General features: G+C 43.9%; 1 protein-coding gene across 2 annotated transcripts in view; it reads right to left on the reverse strand.

Moving 5' to 3' along the window:
- COLGALT2 (collagen beta(1-O)galactosyltransferase 2) overlaps positions 1-15,513 on the reverse strand; it is a 208,629-nt gene that overhangs the window by 35,724 nt on the left and 157,392 nt on the right. For both annotated transcript variants that reach the window (XM_069231628.1, XM_069231629.1), the window contains exons 8-9: positions 11,381-11,487; positions 8,748-8,880 (exon numbers count right to left, since the gene is read on the reverse strand). In XM_069231628.1, coding sequence (XP_069087729.1) covers positions 8,748-8,880; positions 11,381-11,487 — 240 coding nt within the window. The remainder of the gene's footprint in view (positions 1-8,747; positions 8,881-11,380; positions 11,488-15,513) is intronic.

The following is a 15,513-nucleotide window of genomic DNA, read 5'->3' on the forward strand; positions in this document are numbered from 1 at the left end:
TCAAGAAAGGGTCTTTGAAGCTGGTTTGTATAGGCTGACCAGTGAGGGAGCGATCCCTCCATGCCAAATTTTCAGGACAGCTCTTCACTATGTAATGATTCCTATTTAGATTCATGTTATGCAAATTGTTCTCCTGGTTGACAGCATCTTGGGCCAATGTTTGGTGTCTCTGCTTTACCATTTATCACGGTAAAGATTTAAATAGTACAAAACGGCTGAACCCAGTGCTCAATAATATGTCAACTTTCAGTATATTGAAATATTTTCACTATTAGAAGTTAGATATTTTATCACACTTCATCTGGCCTCGGGCAGCACAGTATCTTACATTTATATTATGTTGTTATACACACTTCATCAATCCTGATCAACATCCAGAAATGTGGCACATACGTACTGAGCAGAGTATGACGTAATACATCTCAGTAGTGCGTTCTTAAGCGTCCTTGTCCTTCCTCTATTTTTTTGCTTCCAGCGTCTTGGTGTGAATATTCTCCTGTGTGGAGTGGATTCCTTGGACCTCCAATACTGTAGCAGACGCTGGTCTGCCTTCATAGAGACCAACTGGTAAACGCGGAGGAAGCAGCTACAATTACCTAACACCCGTGAAGTGTACAATTGTGTGCATGATTACTTTGTCTCGCTAAGCCTGTATTTAATAAAAGTGTAAAGTGGCGCTATTCTTCAGACACTCGCTTAGGGTTACTATCTCAGTTGGCCAAAAGGTAACTCACACTTGTAATCAGGCATTGCCAGGTTTTTCGGATGTCTGTACAAATCCTGTATAAAAGTGGTGAACGTAAAATGTTAGCTGTGTACAGCTTTCCACCGCTGCGGTGGTCTAGTTTCATGCACTATAAATGCACTAAATATAATTCTAACAAATGAAATGTAGCAGACGCTCCTTGTTGCAGCCTCAGTAGTCTTATTCATATGCTTCTAAAACAGGTCAATTAGCCCTTCAACAACTCAGTGGATTAATTGCCTGCTGAAACCGTCTTTGTTTATTTTGGGTTTAAAATCGTAATAGATTTGATTCAGCCTTTTACCCCTTCAAAGTCTCATCTTCATTTCTGTAGAATTCTTTGGAATAATATTTCAAGAAGAGCGGTGTATGTAAATTGGCATCTCCTTTTCCACCCTCCCCTTACTTTGTCGACCCGCTCTGTGAGTACAACAACCTCTCGCAGCTGTGATTTCGTTTTTCATTGCTCCCTACCCTTCCATGTGAACATCAGGTGGAATGGGAACATCTGCGTAAACTGGATACTTTTTCAGCTAAACCATGCCTTCACACTTTGCTGCAGTGAACATCCTTTTCTTCACGATGAACAGCATGTAAATCGGTTTATTGGGACAGCATTCTTGTTGAGATGCCTACTTCCAGCACTCAGGCAATCACTACCACCTCTGCTCCCTGGGTTGTTGAATGTGAACACGGATAGTTCTTTAACAAATTCTTCTACAACTGGTTCTTAAATCTCTTCTCATGTGGTTGATACTCATTCTGTCTCTTTGTGAGTGTATTTCTAAGGTGTTTCAATGTTCACCTTTTTAACTCTGAATTATTTTTGTTCAATTACAAGTGGCTGGTATGGTAATGTGTATTCCCCTGGCCTCATCAGGAGCTTTCCTGAACTCTCCCAGGGTCGTCGTCATGTCGTCTCTCAGTTTCTGTATGTCTATTTTCACCCTCTGAAATTTGTTGAAGTACAGTAAAAGATCTGATGTGGTAAATATGGCCATGTCTTTGCTATTCATCTTGTTGAAAAACATCTCAGGTTTGTGTATTTTCAGTGCTGGCTCTTTAAGACTTGTAACACTACCTTGGACAGGCTGCTCAGTGATTTCTTTTCTATACAGGAGATGGTTGATTCTGTCTTTTTTTTTTAGGTCTGGCCGGACAGTGCATCTGTCGCCAGACCTATGGTGATCAACACAAAAGGAGCTTTCACACACACACACTACAGAAAGATGAGCTTTGGCTCCACCTAGTTGCTGATTTCCTTGAGTACCCCATTTGATTGGGCACATGTTGTCTACTTCAACTGGAGAAAAGAGTGCACAAATAGTGCTGGTACTGCAATTTTGCCCTCAAAGGCAACTCTGATGCTCAATAAAGCAGAACTGAATTGGTTATGGTGACAAGCCAGTTATCAAGGCTGTAGTATGGAGCTTTTTTATTATGACAAAGTTGTGACAAAGGCAATAGGTCTGCCATATGTATTGTGAAAAGCATTTGTTAAACTCAACAGGCACTTAAGAGTGTATAATTATTATTCCATATTAAAGCCTTGCGAGGGGTATTGTATTACATGGAATCTCATAGATAACCGTAGTAGATAAGAGTTTTGGTTCACCTCTCGGACAAACCTTGGGGACAGAAAATTTGCTCTGTGATAATCCTTGTTAGACTCGGTTAGGAGTTTTGCGAACTGTTATTTTGCCTTGACTTTTAATTTTATGATTGTAAAACTGATGGCTGCCTTGTAAGAAAGATTATGCTCAATACAGTAGGACTGACTTGGTTATGCTGACCAGATGGTTATAAAGGCTATAGGTCGCATTAGTTCACTGGGAAAAGTTATGTCTAATGCCATAGCCTGAACTGATTTTTATAAATAATTATAATAAATGCACTAAGCCTGGGCAATTTATTGTGATAAGCATTTGTGAAAGCCAATAGGCTTTTATGGGTGTATTGTTATTACACTACATTGCAGGCTGTAGCATGTATTTTGTTACATGAAATTTCTCAGATTACCATAGTAGGTGTGGGTTTTTAGTATTGGTCACCCCTAAGTCACCCCTATTATTGTTTTAATTCCTATTTGTATGCAGCACTAGCTTGACTGCTTAGTCTGTGTGCCTCTCCGGTTTGTCCACTTGGTACGTGTACTACTATTAAGTTTATGTGTCACTGAATGTCCCATTTCCAAATGTCCTAGGCTAGCTTGGACAACATATATGACCTTGCCCTTTGATGTTTGTTGAGGTAAACATCATTGTTGTGCTGTCTGGCTAGATGTACCGGATTCTGTTGTTTTTTTGTACAAGCTCTCTTTTTTGGCTTTGCTGTTGGTGGTTTTCTTAAGAGTTCGATACAATAGCCATGCAGTATAATCGTCAGTATCCATTTGTCTTAGGGGTTTGTCCTCCATTACTAATGGAACCCTCCTGTTCTGCCCTCACTAGTGTTACGTGTTGAAGGCTTCCCTCCTTGCAGTCACCAACCTAGGAGCACAGCCCTTTTGAAATGTAGCCTCTTCCCCTGCTCTTGCGTTCAAAAGACTGACATGGTGTTCAGGAGAATTGTCACTGTGAAGTTGTCACTTGTTGTGTCCCTGGTAGCATAGAGAAAGATGCCTGTGGCGCAGTATGTTGAAAACATCCCCTTACCGAAGACCTCTTAATTGGTACCCATCCACTTCTTATAGGGCCCCAAAATTGTAGGGCCCTATGTTGTTGTCCTTCTTGATCTGTTAGGGCGGTTTATTCACAACTGTGCTAAACAGATGTTCTTCTGTGAAGGGGGTGTTTATGGCAGTTAACTCCTCCACCTGCTTGAAACTCACAACCAAGCGTAAGTATGAGAGTATGCCCATATACAGCTGTTTGCTTGAGGCGTCTAAGGCTGACTATAGAAGGGGTTAGTACTAGAATTGCTCTTTTATATAATGATTTGTGTAAGGAAATGCCTCCTTGGCATGGTTACCCCCTGACTTTTTGCCTTTGCTGATGCTATATTTTGAATTGAAAGTGTGCTGAGGCCTGCTAACCAGGCCCCAGCACCAGTGGTCTTTCCCTAACCTGTACTTTTGATTCCACAATTGGCACACCCTGGCATCCAGGTAAGTCCCTTGTAACTGGTACCCCTGGTACCAAGGGCCCTGATGCCAGGGAAGGTCTCTAAGGGCTGCAGCATATCTTATGCCACCCTGGGGACCCCTCACTCAGCACAGACACACTGCTTACCAGCTTGTGTGTGCTGGTGAGAACAAAATGAGTAAGTCGACATGGCACTCTCCTCAGGGTGCCATGCCAACCTCACACTGCCTATGCAGTATAGATAAGTCACCCCTCTAGTAGGCCTTACAGCCCTAAGGCAGGGTGCACTATACCATAGGTGAGGGCACCAGTGCATGAGTACTGTGCCCCTACAGTGTCTAAGCCAAACCTTAGACATTGTAAGTGCAGGGTAGCCATAAGAGTATATGGTCTGGGAGTCTGTCAAACACGGACTCCACAGCACCATAATGGCTACACTGAAAACTGGGAAGTTTGGTATCAAACTTCTCAGCACAATAAATGCAGACTGATGCCAGTGTACATTTTATTGTGAAATACACCCCAGAGTGCAACTTAGAGGTGCCCCCTGAAACCTTAACCGACTATCTGTGTAGGCTGACTGGTTCCAGCAGCCTGCCACAACCGAGACATGTTGCTGGCCCCATGGGGAGAGTGCCTTTGTCACTCTGAGGCCAGTAACAAAGCCTGCACTGGGTGGAGATGCTAACACCTCCCCCAGGCAGGAGCTGTAACACCTGGCGGTGAGCCTCAAAGGCTCACCCCTTTGTTCCAGCACCGCAGGACACTCCAGCTAGTGGAGTTGCCCGCCCCCTCCGGCCACGGCCCCCACTTTTGGCGGCAAGGACGGAGGAAATAATGAGAATAACAAGGAGGAGTCACTGGCCAGTCAGGACAGCCCCTAAGGTGTCCTGAGCTGAAGTGACTAACTTTTAGAAATCCTCCATCTTGCAGATGGAGGATTCCCCAATAGGATTAGGGATGTGACCCCCTCCCCTTGGGAGGAGGCACAAAGAGGGTGTACCCACCCTCAGGGCTAGTAGCCATTGGCTACTAACCCCCCAGACCTAAACACGCCCTTAAATTTAGTATTTAAGGGCTCCCCTGAACCTAAGAATTGAGATTCCTGCAACTTACAAGAGGAAGAGGACTGCTGAACTGAAAGAGCCCTGCAGAGGAAGAGAAGAAGACACCAACTGCTTTGGCCCCAGACCTACCGGCCTGTCTCCTGCCTTCCAAAGAAACCTGCTCCAGCGACGCTTTCCCAAGGACCAGCGACCTCTGAATCCTCAGAGGACTGCCCTGCTTCAAGAAAGACCAGAAACTCCCGAGGACAGCGGCACTGCTCCAAAAGAACTGCAACTTTGTTACAGAGGAGCAGATTTAAAGACCCCTGCAAATCCCCGCAAGAAGCGTGAGACTTGCAACACTGCACCCGGCGACCCCGACTCGACTGGTGGAGAACCAACACCTCAGGGAGGACCCTCCGGCGACTCCGAGACCGTGAGTAACCAAAGTTGTCCCCCCTGAGCCCCCACAGCGACGCCTGCAGAGGGAATCCCGAGGCTCCCCCTGACCGCGACTGCCTGAACCTAAAGTCCCGACGGCTGGAAAAGACCCTGCACCCGCAGCCCCCAGCACCTGAAGGAACGGAACTTCTGTGCAGGAGTGACCCCCAGGAGGCCCTCTCCCTTGCCCAGGTGGTGGCTACCCCGAGGAGCCCCCCCCTTGCCTGCCTGCACCGCTGAAGAGACCCCTTGGTCTCCCATTGAAACCTACAGAGAACCCGACGCTTGTTTACACACTGCACCCGGCCGCCCCCGCGCTGCTGAGGGTGTACTTTTTGTGCGGACTTGTGTCCCCCCCGGTGCCCTACAAAACCCCCCTGGTCTGCCCTCCGAAGACGCGGGTACTTACCTGCTGGCAGACTGGAACCGGGGCACCCCCTTCTCTCCATTGAAGCCTATGTGTTTTGGGCACCTCTTTGACCTCTGCACCTGACCGGCCCTGAGCTGCTGGTGTGGTAACTTTGGGGTTGCTCTGAACCCCCAACGGTGGGCTACCTTGGACCCAAACCTGAGACTTGTAAGTGATTTACTTACCTGCTAAAACTAACAATAACTTACCTCCCCCAGGAACTGTGAAAATTGCACTGTGTCCACTTTTAAAACAGCTATTTGTGTTTTATGTGAAAAGTATATATGCTACTGTAATTATTCAAAGTTCCTAAAGTACTTACCTGCAATACCTTTCAAATGAGATATTACATGTAGAATTTGAACCTGTGGTTCTTAAAATAAACTAAGAAAAGATATTTTTCTATAACAAAACCTATTGGCTGGATTTGTCTCTGAGTGTGTGTTCCTCATTTATTGCCTGTGTGTATGTACAACAAATGCTTAACACTACTCCTTGGATAAGCCTACTGCTCGACCACACTACCACAAAATAGAGCATTGGTATTATCTCTTTTTGCCACTATCTTACCTCTAAGGGGAACCCTTGGACTCTGTGCATACTATTCCTTACTTTGAAATAGTGCATACAGAGCCAACTTCCTACAATTTGTGTCTGCTTTTTGTAATGGTCGAGGGGGTGCTGCATAAACTCCTTGATCTCCTCTCAGTGTTCATGTTACTAGTGATTGAGGAGCGCATTAGAGATGCTGAAGATGCTGAGGAAGATCTTTAAATGGTTTCCAAGCATCAGCAGAAAAACATTCACTCATGCTGTAGTCACCAGCAAGTTGGACTACGGAAACACCCTCTGCACAGGGATCGCCAAGCAACTAAACACAAGACTACAAACCATCCAGACCTCGTTAGCCAGATTTATGTTCAACCTCCCACACAAAACTCACATCACACCATACCTCAGGGAGCTCCATTGCCTCTCAGTACACAAAGGTGCTTATTTCAAACTCCTCACACACATTTAAGGCACTACACAACTTAAGTCCCACCTACCAGAGCAGTTGCATCTCCTTCCACCAACCACCCAGACTTCTATTAGCAGACATCCCACGCATACACAGAACCAGGTCAGGGAGTCAGGCCTTCTCTTACTTCACTCCTAAAATATGGAACAATCACCCACTCCATATCAGAGCCTCCACCACTCTACTTGAAACCTGGAAGAAGCTTAAGACTTGGCTTTTCAATAAACCAACCTACCCTAGGCAGGGCTAGGCACACACATCTGCTAAGCCAGGAAACCCTAGCGGTTGATTGTGAGCTTTAAAAGTACACATAGCAGTGGTGTGAGCTATTCTCCGTTTGGTGGCAGCCACTCTCTCCACTTTCTGTCCCACTATCTCCCCTCTTGCTTTTCTTCTATGGTGGTGGGCCTGTTGATATCAGGGCATTGGTTCTTTTCTTGGCGGTGGCCACTATTATTAAGTCAGCCACTGCACTACCCTTTGTATAAATGTAGAATCATTGGCGGAATGTATTTTTTTTTCGACCAGGTCTTGAAAAATCATAAAAATATTACTAGGCCTGCAGGTCAAGTAACTTGAATAATCTGCTCTACCTAACTGCAATGTATCTGACCCGTAAACTGATATCAAATTGTGTAATCCTAGACAAATATTTTATTTTACAGAGCCACTTTTTTCTTCATTCTCACATATGAGTGCCCCTTCAAATATGCAAGTTCAGCATTTCTGATGCACAAAAAACTCTTTTGTTTGATTAAAAAGACTAAAGGTTTGTTCCATGTATAATAAGAATCTAGCCCACATCTAGGGTACACATGATGCCTGACTTGCCCCTTAGTTTACTAGTAGCATTGCCATCGGGCAGGGGCAGGAGTGTTTCTCAGTTCATGTTTAAACACTCCCTTTTAATAAATACATTGCTTAAGCATGATTTGGGAGCACACTGTCATTTACAGACAGTAAATTTCCCATTGAAATGGCCAAAAACATTCCCAAGAACTTGAAGCTTTAATGATAAACCTATATAGTGTATTAAAAATAATCTGTGAAAAGTGGGTTTCAGAAAACACATTTATCATTTGCACATCACCAAGTAAAGTGTTCTGATTTGTTTACATCCTATAAAAATATTTTTTTCATCCCACAGAAGTATAAAAAAATCCGCTTTCACAACTACTGAAATATATTTTGCAATGTTTGTACACTTGACTTTTAGCTATTTTAATGTGTGTTAGGAAAAATCTGTCACCCTGCAGCCTTCATTTCACAATCTTTGTAAAGCAGATCAAACAGTTAAATTTACAAAACCCAGGAACTCTGCAGTCAGCGAAGAAAACTGTCTTCTAACCTCTTTCTCTGAACACAGAGCAAATGTGACAAGATAAAAAAAGATTGAAAGGCATTTTATTGCTCCTTCACAATCTGAGCAAACAGAACACCTCTTCTTTGTCAACTAGCCACAATGGGCAAGTAGATTTAAAATTTAGCAAGACCTGATAAAATCTGACTCACCATAGCGAGTGGATGAGGAGATTTCTTTAGGCCTATCAACTCGTAGAGGTTAATTCCCTAAAAGTCTCATTCCGCAGGCACAGACTACTCCAGAGCATTAGGAGGCCTTAGCTATTCTTTTGGTACAGTAAGAGTGTCTCCAGTAGAAAGCAAGATTGTGACTATTCCTTGTTGAGTTGTACCCCATAGATGTTGCAGCTCCCTTATTACATTACAATGTTTTGGGGGGAGGGTGAAAGCATTGAAGAATAGGACACCCTCCTTGTGACTCAAAAAGACTTCTTTGAATAAAAACAAGTTGCACACATCTGAGCCCAACACTAGATGGCAGAAGGTTATGCACAGCATGTGAATCTACAGCACTACATGCCACGACCAGACATTTATAAAGAAGCATTTTCCTTTCCTTTCACTGCATATAATAATTAGCATGCATTTATTTTCTGATTCCAATAGTTGTGTCTGTAATCTTTATTTCAGACACTGTTACCTCTTTCCATATGTAGTAGTGGCTGAGAAAACAGCCGATTTCGCCACGTGTAAGCTCTCTCCCCGAGTAGGGGTCGTGATAGCCAGGTATCATGTCGATTTTCATCGCTCTTAGCTGGCTCGAGTTCAGTGCCCTGCACAGAAAAAAAAACACAACAAGGAATAGATATTCTTAAAACCATTATTTGATCTCAAAGTGTACGTAGGTTCCCTAGACAGGCTACCAACATTTTCTAATAAACTGAGACACATTTTATACACCGCTGTGAGCGATGAAAACAGTACAAACATTGGGATGCTTTTGGCTCAACATCGTAAGAACACATTTGATCAACAACAAACTCATACACACAGGTTAATATAAATCCAGAGTGATTGCTGCCCAATCATGATCTGAGGAATTATACTTATTCATTCTACCCGGATGCTCAAAGAGCATAACTTCACGCCCTGCTACCTCCCTCACAGCTGCAACTTCCCACTCTTTTATTAGCCAGGGTCTAACTATTACTGAATTTTCTGATTGTATACAGGGCAGTCGAACCCGCTCCCCAGCTATCCCCCTTTGGTTCAACATTAAACTGAGATAACCTGAAACGGCTTAAGATGTTTAGGAAAGACACACACACCTATGGATGCATTATGTCCTGTTTCATTGGACTTCTCACAACATATTGTTATAGTCATCCTGTGTATCCATTCACAAGCAAGCATTGGCAAAGCCAACAGCTCTTGTCTATGACAGAAATGGTGCAAAATGAATGTCTATTGTCTTTGCCACTGCTTTTTGTCATTGTTCATGGCAAAAACCATTAAAGGATTGCTCCAGTCCAAGTATATGCATAGGGGTCATCTTGTAATGGTATTAAAAAAGCATAAGAAATAAATTACTAGATAGTCTCCTCGAATATGGGTTCAATGGCAGACATCTTGGATGGTTTTAAAACAATTAACAGTTGTCTACCTGCCTCTGTATTAGTGGAGGGAGTGGATGGCAGTGTTGGGGCAGAGTGTGGAAACTAAAAAAGGAGTAGGAAAGATGGTGGTGGAGCAGCAAAATCAAAGAAAGGAAGTGGAATTACTACCTCATGTATTGTAATGGAAGTTGTGAGACAACAATGCTTCCTGGGGTGGGACAAAGACAAGAATAGGGAGACAATCCATCCAAAGGGAAGAAGGGACCCAAGACAGACAAGCAAGCCATCACATTATGGGGATTGAGCTGACCAAAAGCCCACTCTATGTAATGTTTTGTTGACAATAGGCTTTCGACTACATATACTTAAAGCTGTCTGATTGCAAAACCTAAAAAGCATTATTCATTACAAAATTAGCAATACAGAAACCAAGAAAGAAACATAATACACGTTGTTTGATTTTATTTATTGCGCTCAATATTGACCAGTTTTGTCTTACCCTGTTCATTGACCTAATAACAGGTTTGTGAATTTGTTCTGCATCACGGTTTTCAACTGGACCAGGGCAATGATTTTTTGAGCTCTAACCAAATTTTCCAGTGGTTTGACACCACCTTTCATTGTATCAAGATCAACAAAATCTATTGGAATGGGTAATAAAATAACTAGTTTTAAGTTTTAATAGACGATTTTGTGTGTGATATGCCCTAAACAAACAGTCCATAGCGTTATTCAGGTTGATGCCTGCACCTTTTGTAAAAGTCAGGTTTGGTACTACATTAATATAGGCAGCTGTATTTGGTGCAGCACCCAATAAATGACCACAGATGTGTGTATTGCATTGCAAGACATGGAATAAAATGATCCTGCTGATAGTGGAAAAGGATCACCTAAAATTCAAAGGTTTTTAATCCAACCTTGCCTCACCAAAGCATGGCCAGATATGGGATGCTTACAGGCAGTGTACTTTGCAGCACGAATCCTTTGTAGCACATTGTGATATGCTCAAGCACCTTATAATGTGAAGTAGAGAGTTCAGTCTTAGGACCTCTTTCATGTGCCTGCTGCTAGACCAATAGCGTTAGGGATGCGGGAGTGCTTTCTGAGATGGGCCTGGGTTAGAGAGGAGCCAGCACTGGTGGCTACGCTCTCTTAAATGGAATGTGGGCATCCCAATCAAATCCACCCATCCCGTAGTGCTAGCAGGCAAGTGTTTGTTGACTTTTATAGCTCATTCACTGAGACATCTTGTGCTTTGAGAAGCTTAGTGTCTGTAATTCAGATCCTAGTAGACTTGGACCAGTCACACAATATCCCTTTTCTGCACATAGCTTGGGCATCCTATTTACTTACTGTAGAAACTCCTTCAGTGATATTATTCACATGCATGGGGGTGAACTTCCCTATGTTACTCGTGAACTTCCTTCTGGAAAGCCTTGCGAGCTTCCCCCACTTTCCTGAGATATTTATAGGTCTCCATCACATACTGTGTCTTTTTTCTTTACTACTGCTAAATCCCTCAGGTACTTAAATTTACCTTTGACATTTCCCATCTCTTACTGACTACACAGTGCAGGTATTGGAAGTGATTCCCACGTATGCTACTGCTATGCCCTGCTTACTGTGGGGATATAGGAATAATTAGACCACTGCAAGAGGAGAACAGATGTAGAGTAAGTGCATTATGCACGTTTTTGTTAAATGAAAATTCACTTACTTCCCATCCACTGCATCAAAAATCTGCACTTTGATTTCTTGCTCGTACAGGCTCCGAAGCATTCGATCTCTACGATCCTTCCTGCGTTTTAAGTTTATCATGAAAATCTGGTTTAAAAAAAACACAAATGCACTTGAAGTTTTACATCAGCCTTTAGTGTCTTTTTACTTTTTTTATTGACTGCACGTAAACTAAGCAGTTGGCAGTAGTTGTTTCAGTTTCACATTCCATATATTCCCATGTCTGTCTCTCTTCCATTAGCAAACCCTCTTATTGGGTGAAAATAGAAACTGCTGTTCAAAGGTTCTTGTCAGCATGCTGAATGCAGAAGTATCCTCGGATAGCAATGTACTGTATTAAATATACTTTACAGAAATATCAACCCAATTAGTAGATTTTCCATTATTAACTACAGTTAGGCAATAATTTGGTTGCCGATATTCAAGGCAGGATATTTATGTCACACAATATTCTTACAGCGATATTCTGGTACTGTACCTTGTTAACTGGTGGAAAATGAAAGCAGAACACAATTGTAACTGTATAAACATAACTTACAAGATCTAGGAATTAAGATAAGGTTTGGTAATAAAGAGCTCTGTGATGGAATATTAGGGCTAAGGGCAATTTTGTTTACAATGTACGCTTAACATGAAAAACGGCATTAGAATGATATAGAGATAAATATAAGTTTTAATTAGCAGAAATATTACAAATAAACTAAAAATTAGAAATTCCTATTATATAAATTGTGTACGAACAAATGCAGCTATAAAAGCTCAGGTTTTACTTTCTTTATAAACAAAATAAAAGTTGTGCCCTAAGTAATGATGTTAATCTCTATATCCTACAGGGTAATGCCTGATTTGCAGAAAATATTACCTTTCGAGTGGTTTCTGTGTGGGTGTGTCATTACCATGCCTGGAAAACTGTAACTGTGAAGTATTTTTCATTTTCTCTTTCTAGGCTACCAATTCACTGTAAGGTGGATCTCCATTCGATTTCCATTTCTTAGGCCTGGCTTGACAGCACAGGGCTACCAACTTGCTGTAAAGAGGATCTCACCTTATGTGAGCAATAGAAAATAGCTATGACACGGACAGAGGGGCTCTGCACACAGATTCAGTCCCTTAAGAGCAGCAGTTGATTGGGGAAGACGCTGAATGTCTCTACCGGAGAATGTTTGTAATAGAGTTTGTGCCTTGTGGGAAAGAATCAATACAGCATTGCTGATTTGGTAAGGGTGACAATCTAATGATTAAGACTACACACCTGATCTGTTTGTAATCGAAAATTACTAGAAAGGCACAGGGTCTCACATATTTATTGTGAAAAGCATATGTTAAAGTGAAAAGGAATTTAAGGGAGTATTATTATTAAATGGAATATCACAGATTACTATTGTGAGCAAGGGATTGGTGGTAGTTACCTTCTATGGCAAACCCAGCAAGTGGAAGATTTGCACTGTGATACCCATTGTTAGACCTTCTTATGAGGGACTGTATATTGATTTGCTAAGTACAATTTTGTACATATTTGTAATTTTATGACCGCATGCCTGATAAGTGTTGTAAGGAAATGCCTCCTTGGCATGGTTACCCCCTGACTTTTTGCCTTTGCTGATGCTATGTTTTGAATTGAAAGTGTGCTGAGGCCTGCTAACCAGGCCCCAGCACCAGTGTTCTTTCCCTAACCTGTACTTTTGATTCCACAATTGGCACACCCTGGCATCCTGGTAAGTCCCTTGTAACTGGTACCCCTGGTACCAAGGGCCCTGATGCCAGGGAAGGTCTCTAAGGGCTGCAGCATATCTTATGCCACCCTAGGGACCCCTCACTTAGCACAGACACACTGCTTGCCAGCTTGTGTGTGCTGGTGAGAACAAAATGAGTAAGTCGACATGGCACTCCCCTCAGGGTGCCATGCCAACCTCACACTGCCTATGCAGTATAGATAAGTCACCCCTCTAGTAGGCCTTACAGCCCTAAGGCAGGGTGCACTATACCATAGGTGAGGGCACCAGTGCCTGAGCACTGTGCCCCTACAGTGTCTAAGCCAAACCTTAGACATTGTAAGTGCAGGGTAGCCATAAGAGTATATGGTCTGGGAGTCTGTCAAACACAAACTCCACAGCACCATAATGGCTACACTGAAAACTGGGAAGTTTGGTATCAAACTTCTCAGCACAATAAATGCACACTGATGCCAGTGTACATTTTATTGTAAAATACACCCCAGAGGGCACCTTAGAGGTGCCCCCTGAAACCTAATCCAACTACCCGTGTAGGCTGACTGGTTCTAGCAGCCTGCCACACTCGAGACATGTTGCTGGCCACATGGGGAGAGTGCCTTTGTCACTCTGTGGCCTGTAACAAAGCCTGCACTGGGTGGAGATGCTATCACCTCCCCCAGGCAGGAGCTGTAACACCTAGTGGAGTTGCCCGCCCCCTCCGGTCACGGCCCCACTTTTGGCGGCAAGGCCAGAGGAGATAATGAGAATAACAAGGAGGAGTCACTGGCCAGTCAGGACAGCCCCTAAGGTGTCCTGAGCTGAGGTGACTCTAACTTTTAGAAATCCTCCATCTTGCAGATGGAGGATTCCCCCAATAGGTATAGGAATGTGACCCCCTCCACTTGGGAGGAGGCACAAAGAGGGTGTACCCACCCTCAGGGCTAGTAGCCATTGGCTACTAACCCCCCAGACCTAAACACGCCCTTAAATTTAGTATTTAAGGGCTTCCCTGAACCTAAGAATTTAGATTCCTGCAACTTACCGAAGAAGAAGACTGCTGAGCTGAAAACTCCTGCAGAAGAAGAAAGAAGACACCAACTGCTTTGGCCCCAGTCCTACCGGCCTGTCTCCTGCCTTCTAAAGAAACCTGCTCCAGCGACGCTTTCTCCAGGACCAGCGACCTCTGAATCCTCAGAGGACTGCCCTGCTTCCAAGAGACCAAGAAACTCCCGAGAACAGCGGCCCTGTTCAACAAAGACTGCAACTTTGTATCCAGAGGAGCAGATTTGAAGACCCCTGCAATCCCCGCAAGAAGCGTGAGACTTGCAACACTGCACCCGGCGACCCCGACTCGACTTGTGGAGAAACAACACCTCAGGGAGGACCCTCCGGTGACTCCGAGACTGTGAGTAACCAAAGTTGTCCCCCCTGAGCCCCCACAGCGACGCCTGCAGAGGGAATCCCGAGGCTCCCCTTGACCGCGACTGCCTGATTCTAAAATCCCGACGGCTGGAAAAGACCCTGCACCCGCAGCCCCCAGCACCTGAAGGATCGGAACTTCAGTGCAGGAGTGACCCCCAGGAGGTCCTCTCCCTTGCCCAGGTGGTGGCTACCCCGAGGAGCCCCCCCCTTGCCTGTCTGCACCGCTGAAGAGACCCCCTTGGTCTCTCATTGAAATCCATTGGAAACCCGACGCGTGTTTGCACACTGAACCCGGCCGCCCCAGTGCTGCTGAGGGTGTACTTTTGTGTGAGCTTGTGTCCCCCTCGGTGCCCTACAAAACCCCCCTGGTCTGCCCTCCGAAGACGCGGGTACTTACCTGCTGGCAGACTGGAACCGGGGCACCCCCTTCTCTCCATTGAAGCCTATGTGTTTTGGGCACCACTTTGAACTCTGCACCTGACCAGCCCTGAGCTGCTGGTGTGGTGACTTTGGGGTTGCTCTGAACCCCCAACGGTGGGCTACCTTGGACCCCAATTTGAACCCCGTAGGTGGTTTACTTACCTGCAAGAACTAACAATACTTTACCTCCCCCAGGAACTGTGAAAATTGCACTGTGTCCACTTTTAAAACAGCTTATTGTGTTTTATGTAAAAAGTATATATGCTATTGTAATTATTCAAAGTTCCTAAAGTACTTACCTGCAATACCTTTCAAATGAGATATTACATGTAAAATTTGAAGCTGTGGTTCTTAAAATAAACTAAGAAAAGATATTTTTCTATAACAAAACCTATTGGCTGGATTTGTCTCTGAGTGTGTGTTCCTCATTTATTGCCTGTGTGTATGTACAACAAATGCTTAACACTACTCCTTTGATAAGCCTACTGCTCGACCACACTACCACAAAATAGAGCATTAGTATTATCTCTTTTTGCCACTATCTTACCTCTAAGGGGAA

This window comes from Pleurodeles waltl, chromosome 4_2, assembly GCF_031143425.1.
Source record: "Pleurodeles waltl isolate 20211129_DDA chromosome 4_2, aPleWal1.hap1.20221129, whole genome shotgun sequence".
Taxonomy (NCBI): domain Eukaryota; kingdom Metazoa; phylum Chordata; class Amphibia; order Caudata; family Salamandridae; genus Pleurodeles; species Pleurodeles waltl.